At 42.6% G+C, this 22055-nt stretch overlaps 1 protein-coding gene across 2 annotated transcripts in view; it reads right to left on the bottom strand.

Annotated features, from left to right (window-relative positions):
- The window catches only part of LRIG1 (leucine rich repeats and immunoglobulin like domains 1), an 89182-nt gene that overhangs the window by 3961 nt on the left and 63166 nt on the right, over window positions 1-22055 (bottom strand). For both annotated transcript variants that reach the window (XM_040407604.1, XM_040407606.1), the window contains 12 exons: window positions 21357-21500; window positions 18549-18692; window positions 17217-17360; window positions 14739-14882; window positions 10190-10270; window positions 8349-8420; window positions 7616-7687; window positions 6328-6491; window positions 3205-3525; window positions 2421-2702; window positions 1896-2333; window positions 1134-1181 (listed from right to left, as the gene is read on the bottom strand). In XM_040407604.1, the coding sequence (XP_040263538.1) occupies window positions 1134-1181; window positions 1896-2333; window positions 2421-2702; window positions 3205-3525; window positions 6328-6491; window positions 7616-7687; window positions 8349-8420; window positions 10190-10270; window positions 14739-14882; window positions 17217-17360; window positions 18549-18692; window positions 21357-21500 (2054 nt within the window). The remainder of the gene's footprint in view (window positions 1-1133; window positions 1182-1895; window positions 2334-2420; window positions 2703-3204; window positions 3526-6327; window positions 6492-7615; window positions 7688-8348; window positions 8421-10189; window positions 10271-14738; window positions 14883-17216; window positions 17361-18548; window positions 18693-21356; window positions 21501-22055) is intronic.

Raw genomic sequence — 22055 nt, 5'->3', positions numbered from 1 at the left:
CCATTAGTTCACACCTCTGTTAGGTAAATCTAGCAGTCTGTTCCGGCAGAGGAACAGGCTACTGGCGTTACCGTATCTGGCACAGCCGGACACCGCCAGATCCCCATTGGGCTCCAACAGGGAATTGACATAAATGCAGCAGTATTTTTTAGGCAGAAAGCTGGCATTTAAGTCGGGAAGCCGTTATAGTGGGTGGGGATCCGCCAGTGTCTGTCTATGCCAGATGCGGTAACTCCTGCAGTCCCCCGGAACAGATTATTGTATTCACCTAACGGAGGTGTGAACACAGCCTTATAGCAGAGAAGAAAAATAAGAAGAAAAGATTACCGGAAACTGTATATGTCTATCTATATATAAAAATGAAAAAAGGCAGTACTATTACAGAAAAATGAAGAAAAATGGATATGTATTCACCCATGTGGTCGCAACGTCAGCTCAACTTTAATTTTTCCTTTTTTTTTTTTTTCAGCGCTGCTATTTTTGCGGATTTAGAGAAAGGCTCTAAGGTTGAGCATGTAATGAGTGAATAACTTTTTGCATTTTGTTTATACTTTTCAGAGTGCTGCCTTTTTTGCTACTTCATTTGTTGGGCAATATATTCTAGTCCCCTATTCTAGTGCTGCCATTTTTTTGTTTTTCTAGATAGGCAGATATATCTGCATATATGCAATAATCATGTACAGGTGAAACTCGAAAAATTTGAATATTGTGCAAAGTTCATTTATTTCAGTAATGCAACTTAAAAGGTGAAACTAATATATGAGACTCATTACAGGCAAAGCGAGATATTCCAAGCCTTTATTTGTTATAATTTGGATGATTATGGCTTACAGCTTATGAAACCCCAAAGTCTCAGTTTTGAGGGCCCCTTTGCTCAGGGGGTATGGATTAATTAGCTGACTAGAGGGCGACACTTTGAGCCGAGAATATGGAACCTTTTCACAAAATTCTAATTTTAAGCTGCATTAATGCAATTCCTTTTATTTTGCATTACTGAAATAAATGGACTTTTGCACGATATTCAGATTTTTCGAGTTTCACCTATATACTAGTAATGCAACGGGATTCTACAATCCTTCATCTTTTCTTCGTTAGGGTGCCACTTCCCAACGGTGCTCATCTGTAAGACTTACCTTGAGAGGATAAATAACTTGGCACATCCGGGGGCACAATGGTTTCATCTGTAAAACAATGAGGCACAGTCCGGTTACTTGACTTCAGTTAAAAAGGAGAAAAAAAAAAAAAAAAAAGCATTTCTGTTAAGATTGGTGATTGGCAGCGCAGAGACTGCCAAGACTCTCAGTGAAACCACAGGCCGATTCAAATCTGCTTCCCTTTTAGCCAGCAACAGGCTGGAGAGGAGCGCGGACAGACCACTGAACTAACACATCACATCTACAGGCAAGAATTGTTATTAAAAAGAATGTATACCGTTAGAATAAAGTCTTGTTTTTTTCCCCCCCAGAAACAGTGCCACTTTTGTCCATGGGCTGCATGTGGTATTGCAGCTTAGCACCATTTGAGTGAATGCCGCTTAGTTGTAATACCCAGGTACAGCTCGTAGTCAGAGTGGCGCTCTTTCTGGAAAAGAAATAAAAATTAAAAATAAGCAGAAAGTCATAGTCCACTTAAAAAAAGTTACATTAGACCGATATAGAAAACATGGACATGACGTCTATTTACTCAGGGCATTAGAAATTCTAGAGTAAATAATAGTCTATAGTAGAAGGATACAGAAAGGCACCTTGATTCTGAACCCGGTGCAGGGCTGGAAAGTTTTTAAAGATTTTCAGACACCCCCTTTAAGTTTGCAGATACCAGATACAGATTTAAAACCCCTTTAAATGCTTAAATTTTTATTTAATTTTTTAGGTGGACACTTTTTTGTCCATTACCTGTGTTTGTGACGCTGTACTCCTCACTCTTCTTTCTGGTTTGGTAGATGATGCACACCCAAACCAGTGAGGTCAGGACAATGCTACACACCACAACGATTGTGATGATGCCATAGGTCATGGTGCCCTCCTTCCTGCTGGACTCCGATACACACCCGGAGGTGGGGTAAATGCTGACATTACTATAAGCTCTTTCAGTTCCAAGAGTGTTGGACATCTCGCATGTATATTTTCCAGCATCTTCCTGGACCACATTAAGTATGATAAGGAGTTCGTTCCCGGAAGTAAAATGGTGCCTTTTTGTCATAACGAGGGGCTCGTCCCCTTTAAGCCATGTGATCCGGGGAGGGGGACTCCCACTGGCTTTGCACTGTAATGATAACGTAGACCCTGCAGAAACAACGCGGTCCTCTAGTGGATGTGCCAAAAATGGCATCTCTGAGAATACAAAATGGAAAATAAAAATAAAAATTCAGGCAAAAATGTCTATTTATTCTTTATTTTTGAATATTTTTGCTAACTTACCGAGTATGGTCAATGTGGCATTTGCAGAAACCAATCCTGCAGAGTTTTGCGCGGTGCAGCTGTAAACCCCTATATCCTCAATCTTGATGTCTGTGATAAAGAAGACATCATCATCTGGCATGACATGCATGCGTCGTTCCCGGGCAGCAGGGAAGTCTGTGCCTCCATCTTTCTGCCAGGCAATATCTGGGGTAGGGTGTCCATCTGCTGCGCACTCCAGCCTGGCAGTGGTGCCTGTCCTTATGGTGCTATCTCTTGGCGTTTTAGTGAAGTATGGCAGAACTGTAATGAAATAGATTTGCAGACATAGCTGAAACCATGTGTACGGCACAACAAGAAAATGTCAGGGTTACATTGAAATTGGCCCCAAACTATTATGGTAAAATCGGTGTCAAATACTGAGAAATATACTAGCTTCACTTTTTTTTTTAAACAATTAATCAACCATAGAATAAAGCCACCAACTGATCATCACAGGTCATTACTTCTCTAAATCACACTGATCAAGAGGAATCTCAACAGGCAACTCATTTTGCCTGCAGTGGCCACTACAGGATAAATGTAGTATTACACGGCACCAATTTAAATTAATAGGCAACCATGTCTTACATAGTCATGTTGAGTCTGTCATTGCTGTGGCTTTCTGCTCTGGAGAAACCTCTTTCTAGGATATTCTTATGGTCTACAAGAAGCCTGGAAAAAAACTAAGCAAGAGGAACATAGACTCTCTAGTGATAGCCACTGTGATGGCGAAGTATCTAAGCCTACCTTGATCCATACTCACCATTTACAGTCAGGCCAGCTTTATTGGAGTACGTGGAACCAAAATGGTTGGTGATGATGCACTGGTATTGTCCGTCATGATCAAAAGTGACATTGCGTAAATGCAGAATGGTTGTGTAATTAATCACATCGCCATCCTTCTCCCGGGCGTTGGCAAAGTTCTCAGTTTCCGCATTATGCAAGATTTCATTATTTTTCTTCCACACAAAGGTCATGGGAGAACTGCTGCTGCTGGCTGCAGAACAGGAGAAACGTATATCCTTTCCAACCACCGCCATGGTCTTCTGTGGGTGCACTATGATTTGTGGCTTCGGTAAGTCATCTAGAAGACCACAAAGTGTGTAAGTCAATTCGGAAGCAGAACCTGTATCCACATTTGATAGACATAACTTCCATAAATTTCCATTAGGTGTTAAATTAATAGAGTATTTTGGTCATCTCCTAACTCCACACAACACAAGACATAGCAGAGGTGGCTACATCATGGTAAGACTAACTCTAATGGACAGCCACTACCTGTAGGCCTGGATGTTTCTTGTAAAACATCCATCCTAATGTCTGCAGAATTTTAGACAGCTCTATAAGTCAGGGCAGATTTTCTCCCTACAATTGGTGGGTGCTGGTTTCTAAATTAAGATCTTAGAACTGGTTACCGTAATGGTTGAAATATCATGTTCCTTGGAAATTACCTAAACAAACACTGGTGGGATGATTCCTCTGTTTACACCGCACAGCCAATGTTCAAGGTTGGAGGTGGCTCAATATTTCATTGTGCTTGACTCATACAAATATTATTCTACATTTAAGGATTATGTGCAGATGAGAGGGGAACAAGTCCCCATCTGTGTGGTTCAGGATGATTTGCACTGAGAAATGTTCACTTTTTGTCTGAGGTGCATTGAGGAAACAGCTTGGTGTTCTACTCAAACATCTTCTAGTCTAGATAGATCTTGGTTATACACTTCAGATTTATGTTGGATGAATCCCCCAATTTTGAGGGGACCAGCCAACCATCTAAAGTGTGTAGGGGCCCACAACTCAACTTTGATAGCAAATGTTAGAGGAGTCCAGAGTTTAACATGCAGAATCCACTATGGGTGTCTGGTAGCGGCTTACACCCCATTCAGAACGCATACATGCTGGACTGAACAAGTCATGCATGGGGGAGGGAGCGGTATCGGTTGGCTGAATGAGTATTCAACTGTCAGCTAATATGTAGGTCCAACCTGTGGCTCAAGCTTGCAGACGTCTTCCGTTCCAGTACCACTTGGACCGAGGGGATCCGAAAGTATCTCTAGGCTCCAGCAAAATGGTATCCAAAAGGCTCCACCATTATTTGGGACTACTATTTTGAACACACAATTTCAGAACATTACGGGACATCTACCAAATTTAAAAGGGGTTTTCCGAGATTCTGATATGACCCATCGTCAGGACCCCACCAATGGCCTCCTCGCAGCTTACCAAGCACAGTACGGTTCATTGGATAGAGGCTGAACTTGGTAGTGCAGCTCAGCACCATTCACTGCACCAAGGCCACGTGATGCCACTGGCCTAAGGAAGAGGCCACAGCGCTAACAAGAGCATGTACAAACAGCTGATAAGCAGGGGAGCCGAGAGTCAGACCTCCACGACCAGATATGGATGACCTATCCCGAGGACAACCACTTTAAAAACATTAGTTTTTTTACCACCCGTATAAAAGGTTTACATTGATGTAAACCATTTTGCTAATGAACTTGAGGACTATGATTCTAATTCAAAAAAAAAAAAAAAAGAATATCAAGCAAACGTCCTCCTTCCGGGAAGCTGTAAGCCATAAAATGACTCCGTTGCCTGTAACATGTGGCTACTTTGATATATAAATGAAGAGTTTCCACTTCAGCAAGTTCCTCTGGCAGAATGCACAAATCAGTAAATAAAATAAGCAATGCAAAATTGTTCCAGGCCACGTACCTTGCGAGAGGACAAACAGATATAATTGAGCCTGATCTCCTCGTACCTTGTTTTAATTAAACCCTTTGTTTTTACCGTTGTTCTGTGGGGAAATAATTGTGTTTTCAGCTGTCCGGAGCAGAGAGCCAGCTGGACCACAAAAGGAGAGAAATGCTGGAATTTGGGTGTGAGCAGCAGGCAGCACATGTGGCCGGCCGGGTTTCTGATGTCGGCCTGTGCTTTGGACTGCTGGTACTAGTGTGTGCTGGGAACAGGGCTATTGGTTTGCTGGAGCTTACATTTGGTTATGGATTGGCGCACACTCAGATCAGATTGCTATGTATTGCAGATCCTCCACATTTCTGGGGCTCATGCTATCATTTTACATGGTTCACATGAGTAGCAGTACATCTCTCCTATGCCATCTGTATTAGAGCCGTGAAGTCTAGATCATCATTTATCGGAAAAAAACTGCTCGGAAACAGTTATTTTATCTGATTTGGCATCAAAGTATTCAGAGGGTGCAGGATAACTACAGAACCAGTGCACCCTCTGACTACTTTGATGGAGTTACCTAGAGGTTGTCTAATAAGCAGACCTCAGGACTTCCTTGCTGGCTCAATGTCTGTTTAGAGCTTATTCTGACCTGGTGCCTCGTCATATTCTTACTGTACGTGGCCGAAATCTTTGCAACCAATCTGCCAAGTGTGAATATATCCTTTAAAGAAATTTGGCTTAAGCTTTTATTGAGGAGTTCGACAACGGTTTCCATTGTCAAACTGTAGAATTATGAATGCAGCTCTGGATTATAAACAAAACCCAATCCTCGTTTCCCCATAAACCTTTGACTGTTTGATCCCATAAATAATCGCTGGGATTTACCAACATCTATGTGTCTGGACAGTTTTTGATGCCAATCTAATGGACTGCCCTCCTGAGTCTGAACAGGGGTGTGTCGCGCACATTGTTTCTTTCTCCAAAGTTATGGGGATTTATTTCATCCAGCAGTGATCGCATCTTATGTAGGTGACAAACACCTAAATCTCTAATTATTGTAAGATTGGCTATAAATCAAAATATATATGTTTATTTGCACCCGAATCTGGTTTCCAAAAATTCTCAGACAATGTCAAGTCCTGGTAAAAAAAAAATAAAAAAAAAATGAGAGAACAGAAAAAGAAACGCTTACCGCACACAAAGCTCCGCGCGGGGATGATGAAGATGCTCTTGTTCTGTATGGACTCTGGGTGAGCACACAGGGCTCTGACATTGGACTGCAGCTTTCTACTGATCAACCACGGAGGAAGCCACTTGAGATCACAGTCACATAAGAAGCTCTCGCTATTGACGTAGCTTAAAAAAAAAAAAAACACTTAAGACACTTCAGACTGTGCAGGACGTCACTTGCTGATGCTGCACCACTTAGTATGGTAATAGAGGGGATCTTATCCCTTGGACCAGGCATCCTCAAACTGCGGCCCTCCAGCTGTTGTAAAACTACAACTCCCACAATGCTCTGCTGTAGGCTAAAACCTGTAGGCTGTTCAGGCATGCTGGGAGTTGTAGTTTTGCAACAGCTGGAGGGCCGCAGTTTGAGGATGCCTACCTTGGACCCTCAAAAGACCCCTTTTTAAATATGAGGCACATGCATGGCTGTGTCCAAAAACTGTACAACCAGTTGTCTTTCTCCTGTTGGCTACTATTTTTGGTATCCTCGCATAAATGTCTTTGTTGGAAATACCCCAAAGACCTCTGGGACCCCCACAGACCCTGAGAATGATTTAGCGCGGCATCCTCTTCACTGCTGTTCTTCTGCGCAGTAATGCCCTGGCCACACACTGTACAGGGGGACTGCAGCATAACCCCATTCAAGTCAATAGGGGCTGGCTGCAATTCCACACACCACCACCTGGAAGCGCCACTGTGCTGGGAAATCAGTACTAAAGCCCCTTCATTCTCAGTATCAGAGTGGACCCTCATGAACATAATAATGATAGGACCCTGAATACCCAATATAGGCAGCAACTTATAACACGTGTGAGTGAATCGAGCTAGAAAATATAATACTTGCTGAAGGACATCATGGCCCTGAATTGCGTTGGGACATTTTGTTGCTCACCCCTCATACTGTTAAATATGATTGCTTCCTTGAAATGCACTTAAAAGGGAATCTGTCAGCAGTTCTGACATGCAAAACTGCTGACAGACATAGTTGGCGGCAGGGGAAAGGAGGTAATACATAGGTCTGTCGCGGCTTTTAATCCACATATTGCTGAAACAATGAACTCTGAGTCCAGTGGGCCCTATTCCTGCAAGTGCACCGGAAGTGCATAGGAGAGGGGGGGCTAGGCCAGCAGGACTCCCAGATCAGTTTAACATCCTGTCATCTGCCCCATCTATGTCTGTCCGCAGTTCTGCATTAACAAAACTGCTGACAGACCCCCTTTAAATAGTCTGAGCATGGAAACTTTACTTACAGCTCTTTCAACATCTTCATTTCTCCAAACGCCTCTGCCTGAACTGACCGCATGGCATTACCGCCAAGGTTTCTGCCAGAAAAAAAAATAAAAAGAAATTAAATTAAAAAAAAAATAAATAAATTGGAAAATAATCTACAAATTTGAAAAATGTGAAATAGATTTTGTGTCGCCTTACTGTACTTAGAAATGCACTGGTAAGTTAGTTTCTCTCGAATCATTGTGTATCTGGGGCCGGAAAATAAAAAAATTCAAAAAAAATCCCTCTATCAGAATGTTAATAACTCTCGTCATCCCGGGGAAGCTGATGCTGATTCAGTACTAGAAGCATTTAGGGTCCTCGGGGAAAGAGAAAAATATCCTCCTCTCCGGCCAAGTTTGCTACATAGAAGTAACTTTCTTGAAGAAAACTTAAGGTGTTCTCCTCAAAGAGAGACCAAACTTGTGTGCATTCGAGCCCGTGCGACGAGCGAGAACTCATCAAGCGTCGTCTGTCCTGCGAGCAATCGCAAAATAAAAATGCGAGCAAATTTGCCATATGTTCTCTAACTCCTTTCTTGGCACAACGAGAGGCCAAAGTTGAAGCTGACTTATAATGAGAAGGAAGCAGCTGGTCTGCTCAAATGGACGAGCTTCTCAGCTTACAAAGACGCTATTAAATTGCTTGCAGACCTCTCAAGCAGCTACTTTTGGCAACCCACTATAAAAGAGCAGTGCATGATGGGACACTCACAGGTGCTCCAGGGCCCCCAAGCCTGAGAACGCGTTTCTGGCCACCGACTTGATCTTGTTTCCAAACAGAGTTCTGCAGTTTCCAAACATCAAGGGTCAGACAAACAAAAGGGGATAAGAAGAAAAAGCAGAATTAGTCGGGGGTGAAACAGATCTCATGTCCGCTGTACGGCGCTGCTATCAATATTGAGCGCAGAGATTAGGGCTTTTCTTTCTTTCGCCTCCTGAAAGGAGATCCCTTTATCAGCAATGCAATTTACCAGTGATGACAGGGCTGAATCGCACGTATTTTCTCCTGTGAGAAAGCCGCCATTCAGCTCTCTTGTTAGGCCGTAGTTCCTTTCCCTTTTTGTTAAATGCTTGTTGTACAAGAAGGGCGGTCTAACAAGCCACTGATGACTGCGCTGTCAGATCATCTCCCTACGGGCGGCGTGCACGTAAAGTCAACCTCCACCTTCTAGCACAACGTCCTGTCTGTGTAGAATTATTATTTTATAACACATCTTTACAGCTCTGTTTTTCTGATACAGAGCTCCAAATCCCCTGCATAGACATAGAATTATATTATAAACCTCTGGTTGCCTGCAGCCACCACTAGGGGGAGCTGGGCAGCTGACTGCATACTGTTAACCATTTTCTGGCACAATTCATTTTAGCAAGAAAAGTTTTCACTTTTTCATTCCCATTCCTGCCTTCCATGAGTTATAACATTTATATTTTTCGTTGACATAACTTTATGAGGCCTTGGTTTTTTTAGGCTACGTTTAACATACCAGCACTGCAGATTTGTGGGATAAAAAAAACTAATATTTTAATAGATCAGACTTTTACGGACATGGGGATTTCGATTTTTTTTTTTACATGATGAATAAATTTGACTTTTTAAAATATTTTTAAAAAATGTATTACACTTTTTTTTTTTACATTGAATAGAACACTGCAATACTTCTGTATTGCGCTGTATTATGCCCGCTCATGTTAGCCTATTAAAGGGGATTTCCCAATAATACTTATCCCCTATCCACAGCACCAGTTACCACGATAAGAGCTCACGGAGTGCCACATGAGAATGGAGTGCTGCCACGTATGCATGACCGCCGCTCCATTTACTTCCACGTTATGGGACGATCAGCAATCAGACACTTATAACATTAACCACAGGATAGGGGATAAGTATTATTAGTGGAAAAAAACACTTAAAACCCTCACTAGGGGTAGGGCCTAATAGGCTTCCGTACTTGGCATAAGGCAATTTTTAGGCCCTTAGCTGCCATGACAACCACTCACTGTCTAATCACTTAGATGCCGCAGTCATCTAAGGGGATAAATGGCAATGATCGGAGTTATCTTGGGCAGACAAAATTTTATAATGAAGCTCGGATTTTTTTTTTTAACTCATTACTATGAAGATATACTGAGAAATTAATTTTTTTTTGCTTTTGGGAAGGGGCTCACTTGGTAAACGTAAAATAAAACAATTCTTTAAATCAATTAAAAATGTTATTTTAATAACTTTCAGATTCCACAAGGTTCTGTCCATCTTGCTACTTTCTCCCAAGTGAAGCGATTTTCTCCCACAGACCCCTTCTTACCTAGTAGAAGACCACCCCAAAAAATCTCAACTGCTTTCCCAGAACTACCTCAAGAGTCTGACACAAGTGGGTTATTCTAGCGCCGGGACTATTGAAGCCGTCTCTCCAGAAGATATATGTGTAAACGGACGTCCTTGTTTGTGTGGTCAGAATAAAGGACACACATTGGGTGGGGGGGAGGAGGGAGAGGTCCTACTGTTTGGGTAGGGGGAGGGGGTAAACCGTGAAAGACTTTGGGTGAAGTACTCACAGCTTGTTCAGGCTGTCCAGGCCTTGAAAGGCCCTATTCGTATCCTCTATTGTGCCCGAGATCTCATTATGATCCAGTTCCCTGCAGAGAACACAAAAGACAAGGTACAATCAGTTTCTGCGCTTGTAAGAATAAAGGAAAGGTTCTGTAAGGGATTTAAAATAATATACTTTTTTTTTTTTTTTTTTTTTTTTAATTCTGTAAATTTCTGTGCAGAGTTAACTCTCAGGACCACACCAGAATCGAACCCCTGCTAACCATGTTATTTTAAGGCTTTGATGGAACATCATTTCTATGTTATTATAATTATTCCGCTATATATGCTATGATAGGAGCCTTAAAGGGGATGTCTCACTTCAGCAAATGGTTTAGAGAAAGTTACTACATTGTATTGCGATTGCCCATATTGCCTCCTCGGATTTATTTTTCCATCACATTATACACTGCTCGTTTCCAGGGGTTAAGACCACCCTGCAATCCATCAGTGGTGGTTGTGCTTGCACACTATAGGAAAAGGCACAAGCCTGTGCTCACCCCCACGGTCCCGGCACACCAGAGGGGGTTTTACTACGCCTAAGGGAATCTTTTGCATCCTTGTATATCTTTTTGTATCTGTTGTTGCTTTAGGACCGTATTTTACTCTTACATACCCCCTGAAGAACCCATCTCGGGGGTTCATCAGGGGGGTCACCTACCTCGGTCGCAGAGTATTGTTTTCTGCAAGAGTGGTTTTGTTTATTTTTGATATCTGTTTCTATTTGTATCTTGTGTGTACTGTAGCCAGCGTTATATTTAGGTTTGGAATACTCTTATCTAAATCAAAATAAAAAAGTGTTGTGTTTTACGGGTCCTCATTTTTCTATAGCGTACAAGCACGACCGCCGCTGCTGGGTTGTAGGGTGGTCGTAACCCCAGAAAAAGAGCAGTGTGTATAATGTGATGGAAAAATGAATCAAGTCAGCAAAGGAGGCAATAAGGACAATCACAATACATTAGGAAGTGCCTTGTATTAACTTTGTCTACATAATAAATGCCATTTTCAAACAAACTAGACAGGGCGCAGCTGCTGCAGAGAGAGCAGAGCCTCTAGGTGTAACGGTAACACCCCCGTTGCTCCTAGAGGCTCATTTGCATATATTAAAACTTTTTTTTTCTCAGCAATGCGGGCACATATGAACATGGGACCAACACAGATGTCTTCAGCTGCCAAGCGCACATGTAACAGGTCAGCCAGTGTCATAGGTACAAAACTGCTGACAGATGCCCTCTAAATGAAGCCGTGTTCCAATACCCGACGCAGCCTATGAGCCAGGAGTGGTGCCGTTTCTGGGAAAAGGCAGACCCATTATTTCTGATCAATGCCTGTAACAACTATCCACGGTTTAAAATCTACAGCCTCGGCCGTCTTCTACAAGGGTCGGAACGCAGGAATTCCTCCGTCCGCTCAGCATTTATATACTGCATCCATAACGTTACAATGACTCCGTTGCCATCTGCGACGCAGTCTCATTTCTTCCATTGGAAACTTGCACGAGTATTGTTGGAGAGACAATGAGGGGCTTTAACCCATCATTCATTCTATTCAGCCCTCTTCTCTCCCATGCCAATTTCCCGTTCTTTCTGGCTGGCTGCATCCAAATGCGAGTGTCCCTGTTAATCACAGGACTGCGAGGTCTTCCAGTGTGACCTCCGTCTGAATAGGCCAGTCATTCAGCAGCTTCGCACCAAGTGAAGGCATCCAGACAATTGGCTGTAATTAAAGCGTGCTTGGGTCCCTTTCACCAGGTGTGCGAGCCTGTGTGCACCCCCGCTTATTAAATTAGAGCTCAACCACCATCTCTCCCGATATTTCCCCCCCCCCCTTCCCTAGCGGGGAGGATCCCTGCCTTAAAACCTCTACGTGTAGAGATCCTTTAACTCTTTTTGGAAGGCTAACAAATTCCGAATCGAGCACAGGCACCAACAGCTGGCATCCAGAGACCCATCCTGCGTGCCAGATACCGACGTTTTACAGGTCTCTGGGGAGATGGTGGCTGTGGAAATCAGAAGAGAAGCAGGAAATGGTCCCAATTTTAAATTATTTTTTTTTTGGGGGGGGTCCTCAACAGTTCATTAGCTGTGCGTATTTACTGTACTGGATGCACCAGCTGCAGATGCCAGGATGCTTCTGCTACAGCGATGGAAAAGTCATTCTTGAAGAATTTAAGGTCTTCTCTGCAGATATTTTTGCAGCCAAGTCTCACAGCGATCTAAAACGACTGCAGGACAAGACTGGATATTTGCTGTGAAGCGGCCAAAGACTTGTTGGGTCGAGCCCCCCATTCCTCCTCCCGACCCCCTTACAGACATGCACAGGAGAATGCCCCTGCCAGACACCTCCCATTTCACAGCAAAGGATCAGGCATGTTGAAATCCAACAATCCAACATGCCCTCTTCTTGTTTTGCACCCATGTTGATCATAGGAGACTTGGGAGGCCCCCCCCATACACATTAGAGAGTTGGCCGGATGGAGTTCAGCTGAAATTTATCTAATGCAGGCATGCTCAACCTGCGGCCCTCCAGCTGTTGTAAAACTACAACTCCCACAATGCCCTGCTGTAGGCTGTTCGGGCATGCTGGGAGTTGTAGTTTTGCAACTGCTGGAGGGCCGCAGGTTGAGCATGCCTGATCTAATGTGCATGGCCTGCTTTAGACTGAAGGCCTTTTTCTTGGTTGTTTTTGTTGTTCCTGTAGGACACTAAAAAACAGCTCCACACTCGTCCACAGGCCAAGGATGGTATTGCAGGTCAGTCCGATAAGCCTTCCACCCAAATGGATGGCTTTCCATTAGTGACTTAACAGATTTCCAATGCACCTTACAGGGTATTGTTACCTTTGCAATGATTGGTTATTGCTCTAATGCAGGGATGGCCCTCGAGATGCTGCAAAACTACAACTCCCAGCGCATGCCCTGATGTCCAGGTATAATGGGAGTTGTAGTTTTGCAACGGCTGGAGGGCCATGAGTTTGACATTCCTGCTCGAATGCATATAAAAAAAATATAAAAAAGTTAAGCAAGTTTTGCAAACAGTCTTGATGAATAATGTGTGACCGTTTTGCTCCTATGTATCTCCAGGGTCAAGGGCTTTCCTGCATCATGTGGTACTCCATCTAAAGCCAGTCCTAGATAAGAGTCACCCAAAAACTGGTCTACTGTACCTGCCCTCAGACATGTGATCATTGTATTTTTTGTGGCAAGAGGGAATGAACCGAATTAGTCGAATTCTAATCCTATAGCTGTTCTATGGATGAACACAGCACATTGCCTCAAAATGACAAACTCCTCTCCACTACATCTGTTTAAGTAGTATGCTGGAGGCAATAGATTTCACCCCCTCACCCCCTCCTGCCCAATCGTCATGTTCTCGAGCGGTGCATGAGCGACAGAAGGAACATGTAGAGATAATGAAAAGGATAAGCCCGTCAGATAAGATTTAGACACCGCGTTGATAGATAACGCAAAAATGTTAACGATTTTCAGAACCTAATGAATGGAACATGACTAAGTGACGGATCACTTACAGCAAAAAGAAAATGAAAAAGTGAAGGAGACATCAGAATATCTCGAGGGTGGTCATATACATTAGATATGCTCCTTTGCCCAACAGCTATATCCCCAATACCCCCCCATACATATGGCCAAGCACCCACGTGTTCTAGGGGAGAGGCAATAAGACTCCTCTGGTGGCAACTTATCTCTAGAGTTTAAAAGAAAGAAAAAGGATTGCAAGTTTGAATTCCAACAAACCCTGAAGCATGGTCCCCCGACATCTGATGAGCTGGGAGACCCTCAGACACATTAGATGCTTGACCAGTCCCACCAAAATGCATGGGTTCAGCAGACATGTAATGTTTATGTCCAGCTTAAAGGGGTTTTCCAGGACTCAAATATTGATGAACCTATTCTCAGGACAGTTGGGGGTCTCCGACTCCTGGCGTTCACACAATCGGCTGTTTGAGGGGTCCGTACTTCTCAGATGAGTGCTGCGGCCTCTTCGTTGTATAGTGGCTGTGCTTGGTACTGCAGCTAAATTCCATTCATTGGAATGGGACTGAGCTTCACAAAGGCCAAGTGACCGATGGGCATAAAGTCACAAGCCTAGGAAGAGTCTGCAGCGCTCGGCCCAAGCGGACAAGCAGGGGTGCTGGGAGTCTGAGCAGCATCGATCAGATAACGATGACCTATCCTGAGGATAGGTCATCAATGCTGAAGTCCTGGATGACCCCTTTAAGGTTTCCACACGTAAATGATGACTGTACCCTCTATGGAAGTTGCCACCAACCTGTGGCTTTTCGGCTGTTGGGAACCTCCCACTACCATGCTGGGAGTTGTAGTTTCCTAACAACTGGAGAGCCAAAGCTTGGCGATGACTGCTCTACACAGACTGAAAGATTTCAGGCACAGGAGCCACAGTATATCCGCCTCCCCTGCCATATACAACCAGAGTTCTAATGATGATAATGGACGAGAACGGTTACAGGCTCTGACGCTTGTCGTTAAACACTTACAATAAGCGCAGCTTCTGGAGCCCTTTAAATGCCCCCTCAGCAATGAGATTTATAGAATTATGGCTGAGACGTAAGGTAGTTAGAGACCCGAGATCTGCCAGGCTTCCTTGGTCTAATCGGGTGAGCTTATTATGAGACAGGACTCTGCAAAGGAGAGAAGACGACATAAGATTTATATTGTATTTGCCTTAGACACATTATTTAGAAGAAACAAAGCCTAAAAACAAAAACAAAACCTCCAGAGCTAGCGCCACTCTTGTCTATTGGCGGTGTCTGGTACTGCAGCTCAGCCCCATTTTCACAAACCTCATTTGAGATCCCTTAAAGGATTTTTTACGACTGCATTTTACTCATTTTGGGCTAAAAATCTTTTTTTTAATTGGTCTTTATTAAAAATAAATATTGAGACATTCTTTCACAAAGCGTTAACCGTCTAGCTGTGTGAATCGTACTTTCACTTTGTGCTGGTGTAGTAAACCTTATCTCTAATTTACCAAGAGGTTATAAACACCTTTTTAAGCCACATTCTTATCAGTAAGATGAGAACTGAGCTATAATGAGTGTTTATAATGTCACAGAGCAGAGATAAGGAGCCCGTCAGATTAGCTGGCTGACGGAGAAGAGAGAAAATTCAGATACCTCTATTAAAAGCATCTCAGCTCTGAACAGAGAAAAGGGTTCTAGATTTGTAATAAAGACCAATTAAAAAAAAAGATTTTTAGCTCAAAATTAGTACAATGCAACAATAAAACTTTAAAACTGAATCCTTTAAAACTGAAGTAACTGAACCAATGTCAAAGCGGTTCTTATCTATTTCTCAGCTTTATCTGTTACTGAGAAAGCCGAGTGGCAACCAATATGGTCACTAGTAGACATCCAACAAGCACAATCCATTCAGCTTTCCTAGGTATCTGAATGGCAACCATGTCAAGTTATGCAGTGACAACCGCCTATGTAACAGCAGACAGGTAGTCACTCAGCTTTCCCAGCAGCAGTAGAGGAAGGACCAACGAGCCTATAAATGATGGGGAAAAACAAACAAACATTCATTCAATGCTAAAACCTTCAAAAAGTACAACAAAAAACAATGCGCTTCTAGATAATTCCTTTCAGAAACGAGATATAAAATCTAGGGCCCCACGTACTGGATGCCTCATGTCCCTGGAAGATAATCTTGGAGATATTCATCCCGGACTAATAAACTATGTGACACTTCTTAAAGAGTTAACTCTTGATCTGGCGCACACCCAAACTAATGTCTACACTTACTATTTAAGAATTTAGCCAAGAGATAAAACGCATTTCTCAGAAAGTAACCCAAGACCTGGATTTTACAAAAGCAAGAAAAAGTCCACGTTGATAAAATGCAGAGAAAACATCTGCCACCGGTGGAAAAAGGAATATATGACCTATACATTATATTTTTGGCTTTTAGTCGCATGATTCGAACAAGAAAAAAAAAAAAAGAATTGCAGCTGCCAAAATTGGGAGCTACAGATTGTGGTGTGGACTGAGGCATTTCATCACGATACAGCATGAACGCTGTGACGTGTCCAAGTCCATTTCTATTCCAGGTGTTCCCCTTGGTGGTGCTGCTGCTAATCTGTGCTGATGGGTGTAGGCTCTTGTTTGAATCAGACTCCTTCCCCCCTCTGGAAGCTAAAAAAAATTAGCCCTTCCCAATATGCTTAAATAGCGCAGTACATTTTATGGCTATTGCATTACCGGCATGCAGCCCAGGTGGTGCCACCTAAGGGTATCTGCCTATGGACTGCGCAGCTCAGTGTAAATAAAATGACCGCAATACATATGTGAAATCGGATATATGCCTTGAGCTCCCCCTACTGGTGGCTGCCAGAATTTAGTACTTAAGACTTCGCCGAGACCTGGAACCCATTTTGATATTACCAAGCAGGGACCCGTCACGGGTGCTCCAGTTTCAGTTCCAAGCTCCATTCTCCTGCCCTTCCAATCCCAACAAGACTGGAAGTGTGTGACACGCACGTCACTGCTACCAGCCTTAGTGGTGATGTATGGAAGGGCTCCATGCACACGACCGCATCCATTTTGCAGTCTGCAAAATAACGGATGCGGTCCATGTGCTGTCCACATTTTGTTTGCAGACCTATTGTTTTGAATGGGTCTGTGAGCTGAATTTTGCGGACAAGGTCTGTCGTTTTGCGGAAACGACATACGGATGATCCGTGTGCTTTCTGCATCTGTATGTCCGTTACACATAAAGATAGAGGACGTCCTATAGGTGTCCGCTAATGCAGTCACCGGGTCCGTAAAAAATGCAGATGCAACACAGACAGCATCCGTATTTTGAGGTACCACCATTTGCGGACCGCCAAATGGATACAGCCGTTTGCACGAGGCCTTAAGTAGTATTGTAGATGAAGTGGGTTTGTTCTGCAGTATCCCATGTGATAGCAGCTGTTACTTCCATTACAGTATGGAGGTGTAGGCGTCACTTACAGCTCTTGCAGTTTCTGGCAGAAGCTCCAGCCGCCGGAGCTGATTTTGGATATGGAGTTGTTGCCGAGGTATAGCTGCTGTAGAGACTTGAGCCCGTAAAGGGATCCGCTGTTCACCTCTGTCAGGCTGTTATGTTCCAGATGTCTGCAGAGACAGGGAAAAGAAGGATGAAACCGCGGCCTTTCCATGCAGTATATACATCCATCATACAAATATTCGCTGCAGATAAAACAAGATTGTCACTGTTTACCTAACATTTATTCAGCTGTGGAAGTTCAACTGAAGGGATAGAGACCCCCGACCTGTGAAATGCGTGGAGTAAAGTGTCCGCTCTGCCCAAAACACCGCCCTGGGATATTGACTAATCACTCCAGGCAAGGGCAGGATTACAGAAGGTTTATATGATCGAGGGAGATAAGTCTATGAGGCACCTCCAGACTCAAGGGTCCTGGTGAGAGGAGCAGCCAATGAAGAGGACATACATTTACTCATTCTAAAGATGGTCCAGACCTGCACCAGATTTACACAGGGGGCTCAGGCTGGATGATAAATCTGGTGCAGGGAGAGACGCTGGCGCAAAATGGTGCATCAATCTAGGTCTAAAGAGATATATTGAATCTCTACAATCATAACGACCCAGAGAGCATTAAAAATTTAATCTAAAAAATAAAATTTTAATAAATAATAAATTGCAAAAATTAAAAAAGAGGTGGTCTCAGCTCAGACATTGGTGGCCTATCGCTAGGATAGGCCACCAATATCAGATAGGTGTGGGTCCCAAAGATGAGGCTTGTGTCTATGTCCAGAATGGGCCCCCCCCTTCCCAAAGTGAAGGGAAGCACAATGCGCAAGTGCGGCCATCCTCCTTTCATTTCTATGGCAATTCTGAAAAAAGTTCCAGCAGTCCCATACAAGTTAATGAAGAAGTGGGTGTGGATATGCAGTGTGCTCGCCATTCACTTCTATGGGACTTCCAAAAATAGCAGAGTGCACTTGCTTAGCCATTTTTGGAACTCCCACAGAAATGAGTGGAGAGCAGGCACACTCCTTCACTTTGGGGGCTCCATTCTAGAGACAGGTGCAGGAGATACATTTCTGCAGACCCCACTAGAGGGAGCTCAGGAGCTTACTGCATACACAGTTTGCTTATTGAGTTCATCAGTGTATAAAGAGTATGCAATAAACTATGGCTGCCGGCAGCCAGAATTTTATCATTTACATCTATGCTGGGGATCTGGAGGTTTGGCAATTCACTTTAATCTTTGTGACTATGCCCAGCTGTGGCGGCAAAGCAAACTGTATAGAACACAGTTATGTTAGATTAATACTTACAGAACCTGCATCCTTGCAAGGCCCCAAAAAGCCCCATCCGTGAGTTTGCTGATATTGTTGCGCTGTAGTTTTAAAATTTCCAAGCTGTCCAGTCCCTGGAACGTGAGTCCCTCTATCAGGCGAATCCGATTCCGACTGAGTTCCCTACAAATAGAGACAAGTCATGTAACTCGCTAGCTGGTAGCCCGCACCGGGAAGAAGAGCCCACAGGGCATAGTGTAAGGGATAAAGGGCTGGCAGATCAGATGGCATAGCTCTCTAATCTCTCCCCCCATCTACACCTCCACTGGGAAATGAGGACCTGCAAAGAACTAAAGTCCTTTCTACAGAAGTACGAGAAGGATCTAAAGACTCCGATTGTTCCCTCTGCCTCGTCAGTCTGAATTGGTAGTAAAACGATCCTTGCTTAGTTAAAAAACAAATCTCCCAGTGACCGGCCTAAAGAAACCAAACATGACTTTCTTATTATGAAATCAGTCCCAGGAGCAAACTTTGCCAGAAGTGCATTGCAGTTAATTAAAAGTAGGGAACCTGCCCGACCTGGATGGCATTTTCTGTTACTTAAAGGCTATGGCAAAGCTAAAAGTAACAAGATGGCTCCACATACAATAATATAATGATACACACAATGTGTAGAGCTGCTTACTACATAGATCTGTGACACATCAATAGGACATCTCAACTACATATTCTGGAGAAGGCTTTGTATATGCAGAAAGAAGGTGCAGGGAAGGGAAATGACAACTGTTCTGTGCAAAATCCTATGTACAAGAATATAACTACTATAATACTGCCTCCTATGTACAAGAATATAACTACTATAATACTGCTCCTATGTACAAGACTATAACTACTATAATACTGCCTCCTATGTACAAGAACATAACTACTATAATACTGCTCCTATGTACAAGAATATAACTACTATAATACTGCCTCCTATGTACAAGATTATAACTACTATAATACTGCTCCTATGTACAAGAGCATAACTACTATAATACTGCTCCTATGTACAGGAATATAACTACTATAATACTGCCTCCTATGTACAAGAGCATAACTACTATAATACTGCCTCCTATGTACAAGAGCATAACTACTATAATACTGCCTCCTATGTACAAGAATATAACTACTATAATACTGCCTCCTATGTACAAGAATATAACTACTATAATACTGCCTCCTATGTACAAGAATATAACTACTATAATACTGCTCCTATGTACAAGAATATAACTACTATAATACTGCTCCTATGTACAGGAATATAACTACTATAAAACTGCTCCTATGTACAAGAATATAACTGCTATAATACTGCTCCTATGTACAAGAATATAACTACTATAATACTGATCCTATGTACAAGAATATAACTACTATAATACGGCCTCCTATGTACAAGAATATAACTACTATAATACTGCTCCTCATGTACAAGAATATAACTACTATAATACGGCCTCCTATGTACAAGAATATAACTACTATAATACTGCTCCTATGTACAAGAATATAACTACTATAATACTGCCTCCTATGTACAAGAATATAACTACTATAATACTGCTCCTATGTACAAGAATATAACTACTATAAAACTGCTCCTATGTACAAGAATATAACTGCTATAATACTGCTCCTATGTACAAGAATATAACTACTATAATACTGATCCTATGTACAAGAATATAACTACTATAATACTGCCTCCTATGTACAAGAATATAACTACTATAATACTGCTCCTCATGTACAAGAATATAACTACTATAATACTGCCTCCTATGTACAAGAATATAACTACTATAATACTGCTCCTCATGTACAAGAATATAACTACTATAATACTGCCTTCTATGTACAAGAATATAACTACTATATTACTGCCCCTATGTACAAGAATATAACTACTATAATACTGCTCCTATGTACAAGAATATAACTACTATAATACTGCCTCCTATGTACAAGAATATAACTACTATAATACTGCTCCTATGTACAAGAATATAACTACTATAATACTGCCTCCTATGTACAAGAATATAACTACTATAATACTGCCTCCTATGTACAAGAATATAACTGCTATAATACTGCTCCTATGTACAAGAATATAACTACTATAATACTGCTCTGTATTATGATACAGTGTCTATGGTCAAGCATATGGGTCTGAACAGGTGAGGAATGTATAATACTGTATATGACTAAAACTGAGAGTAAAGACCTCAACCTTTAAGCTCTTTGGGGCAGTACACTTGACTTTAGTACAGGCGGTATTACTGTAAATGGCTGCCTAGCAGCTGTACCGCTGATTCACAGTCAGAGAATGGTTCACCCCAGCATTACGATAATCGGCCTAAATTTAGAAAACGCCAGGGAAAAAGGTTTATTACCAAAACAAAAAGAAGATTTATTTGACCGTCGCCTTGTACAACATTTCCTGCCGAATCAGCCCTTGTGTGGTCCGAGCATGTTAGTTCAGCACCAGACCCCCAACCACCGTGCGTGATAAAATTACCCATCGTACTAAGACCGTTTGAGGCCGAGAGGCCCCCGATCGACCGGAAGTCTCACAGGCTCTGGCTTTACCAGTTGGAATAGGTCCCTAATCTTTACAAAACGGCCATTTATCTAAGAAAAAGGGGCCTAATACATGTTTTATTGGGTGTTGTTTTCGTATTAATGAACACAGGGCATTACAGGGACTATGGCAGTTGGCACAGTGATCCCATGAGGTGGCTGTGTGCGCAGAGCGGGCAGGGAGGCTTAATTACGCTCTGCTCCCATACTTACAGTTGGGTTAGTAAGGGGAGCTTAAACGCTCTGACAGGAAGCTGCGAGATTCTGTTTTTGCTCAGACGAAGTGTAAGCAGAGACCGTGACAGGTTGTCAAATGATCCAGACTCCAGGCGGCTCAGCTTGTTGCTCCCCAGGTTGCTGCAGAAAAAAATATATATATAAAAAAATTAAGAAAAAAATAAATAAAAAGACAGACATTTGCAGCAAAGAAATTAAATGTCAACTATTTCAACACAAAGCCAATGGCATATTTGTGAAAGATGGACGTGCAAAACCTTCCACGGTGGAAGTAGATCAACAAGTTCTAAGCTTCAATACGGTATGTTCTAGTCACACGGCTGCAGATGTACTAAGGAAAGTGCGCAGAATTCAGGGGAAAAAAATAAAAGTGTCAGATGGGCTAAAAAAGAAATATATATATCTAAACACTACACAAGTAAAGGCAGACGTGTGCATCAAGTGTAAAATAAGCGCTAACGGGACAAGAAACCTCACAAGAATCATCAACTGGTTTTTAACAATGGACTTTTGGGTGGGTGTCACAGGTGACTTCAGTCCTTGTGTGACCCCAGCATCTCCCTTCTGGGTAAAATGTTGTGAGACAACCACAAGAACTTCAACATGGTTAAACATTTCATGGTCTTCATAAGTTGTGACAGAGGAATAGGTCCCTGACCTATTCCTCTGTCACAC

This window comes from Bufo bufo, chromosome 9 (genome assembly GCF_905171765.1).
Source record: "Bufo bufo chromosome 9, aBufBuf1.1, whole genome shotgun sequence".
Classification (NCBI taxonomy): Eukaryota; Metazoa; Chordata; class Amphibia; order Anura; family Bufonidae; genus Bufo; species Bufo bufo.
Note: the sequence above shows the minus strand (reverse complement) of the source record. Positions and strands in the feature narration are given on the sequence as shown.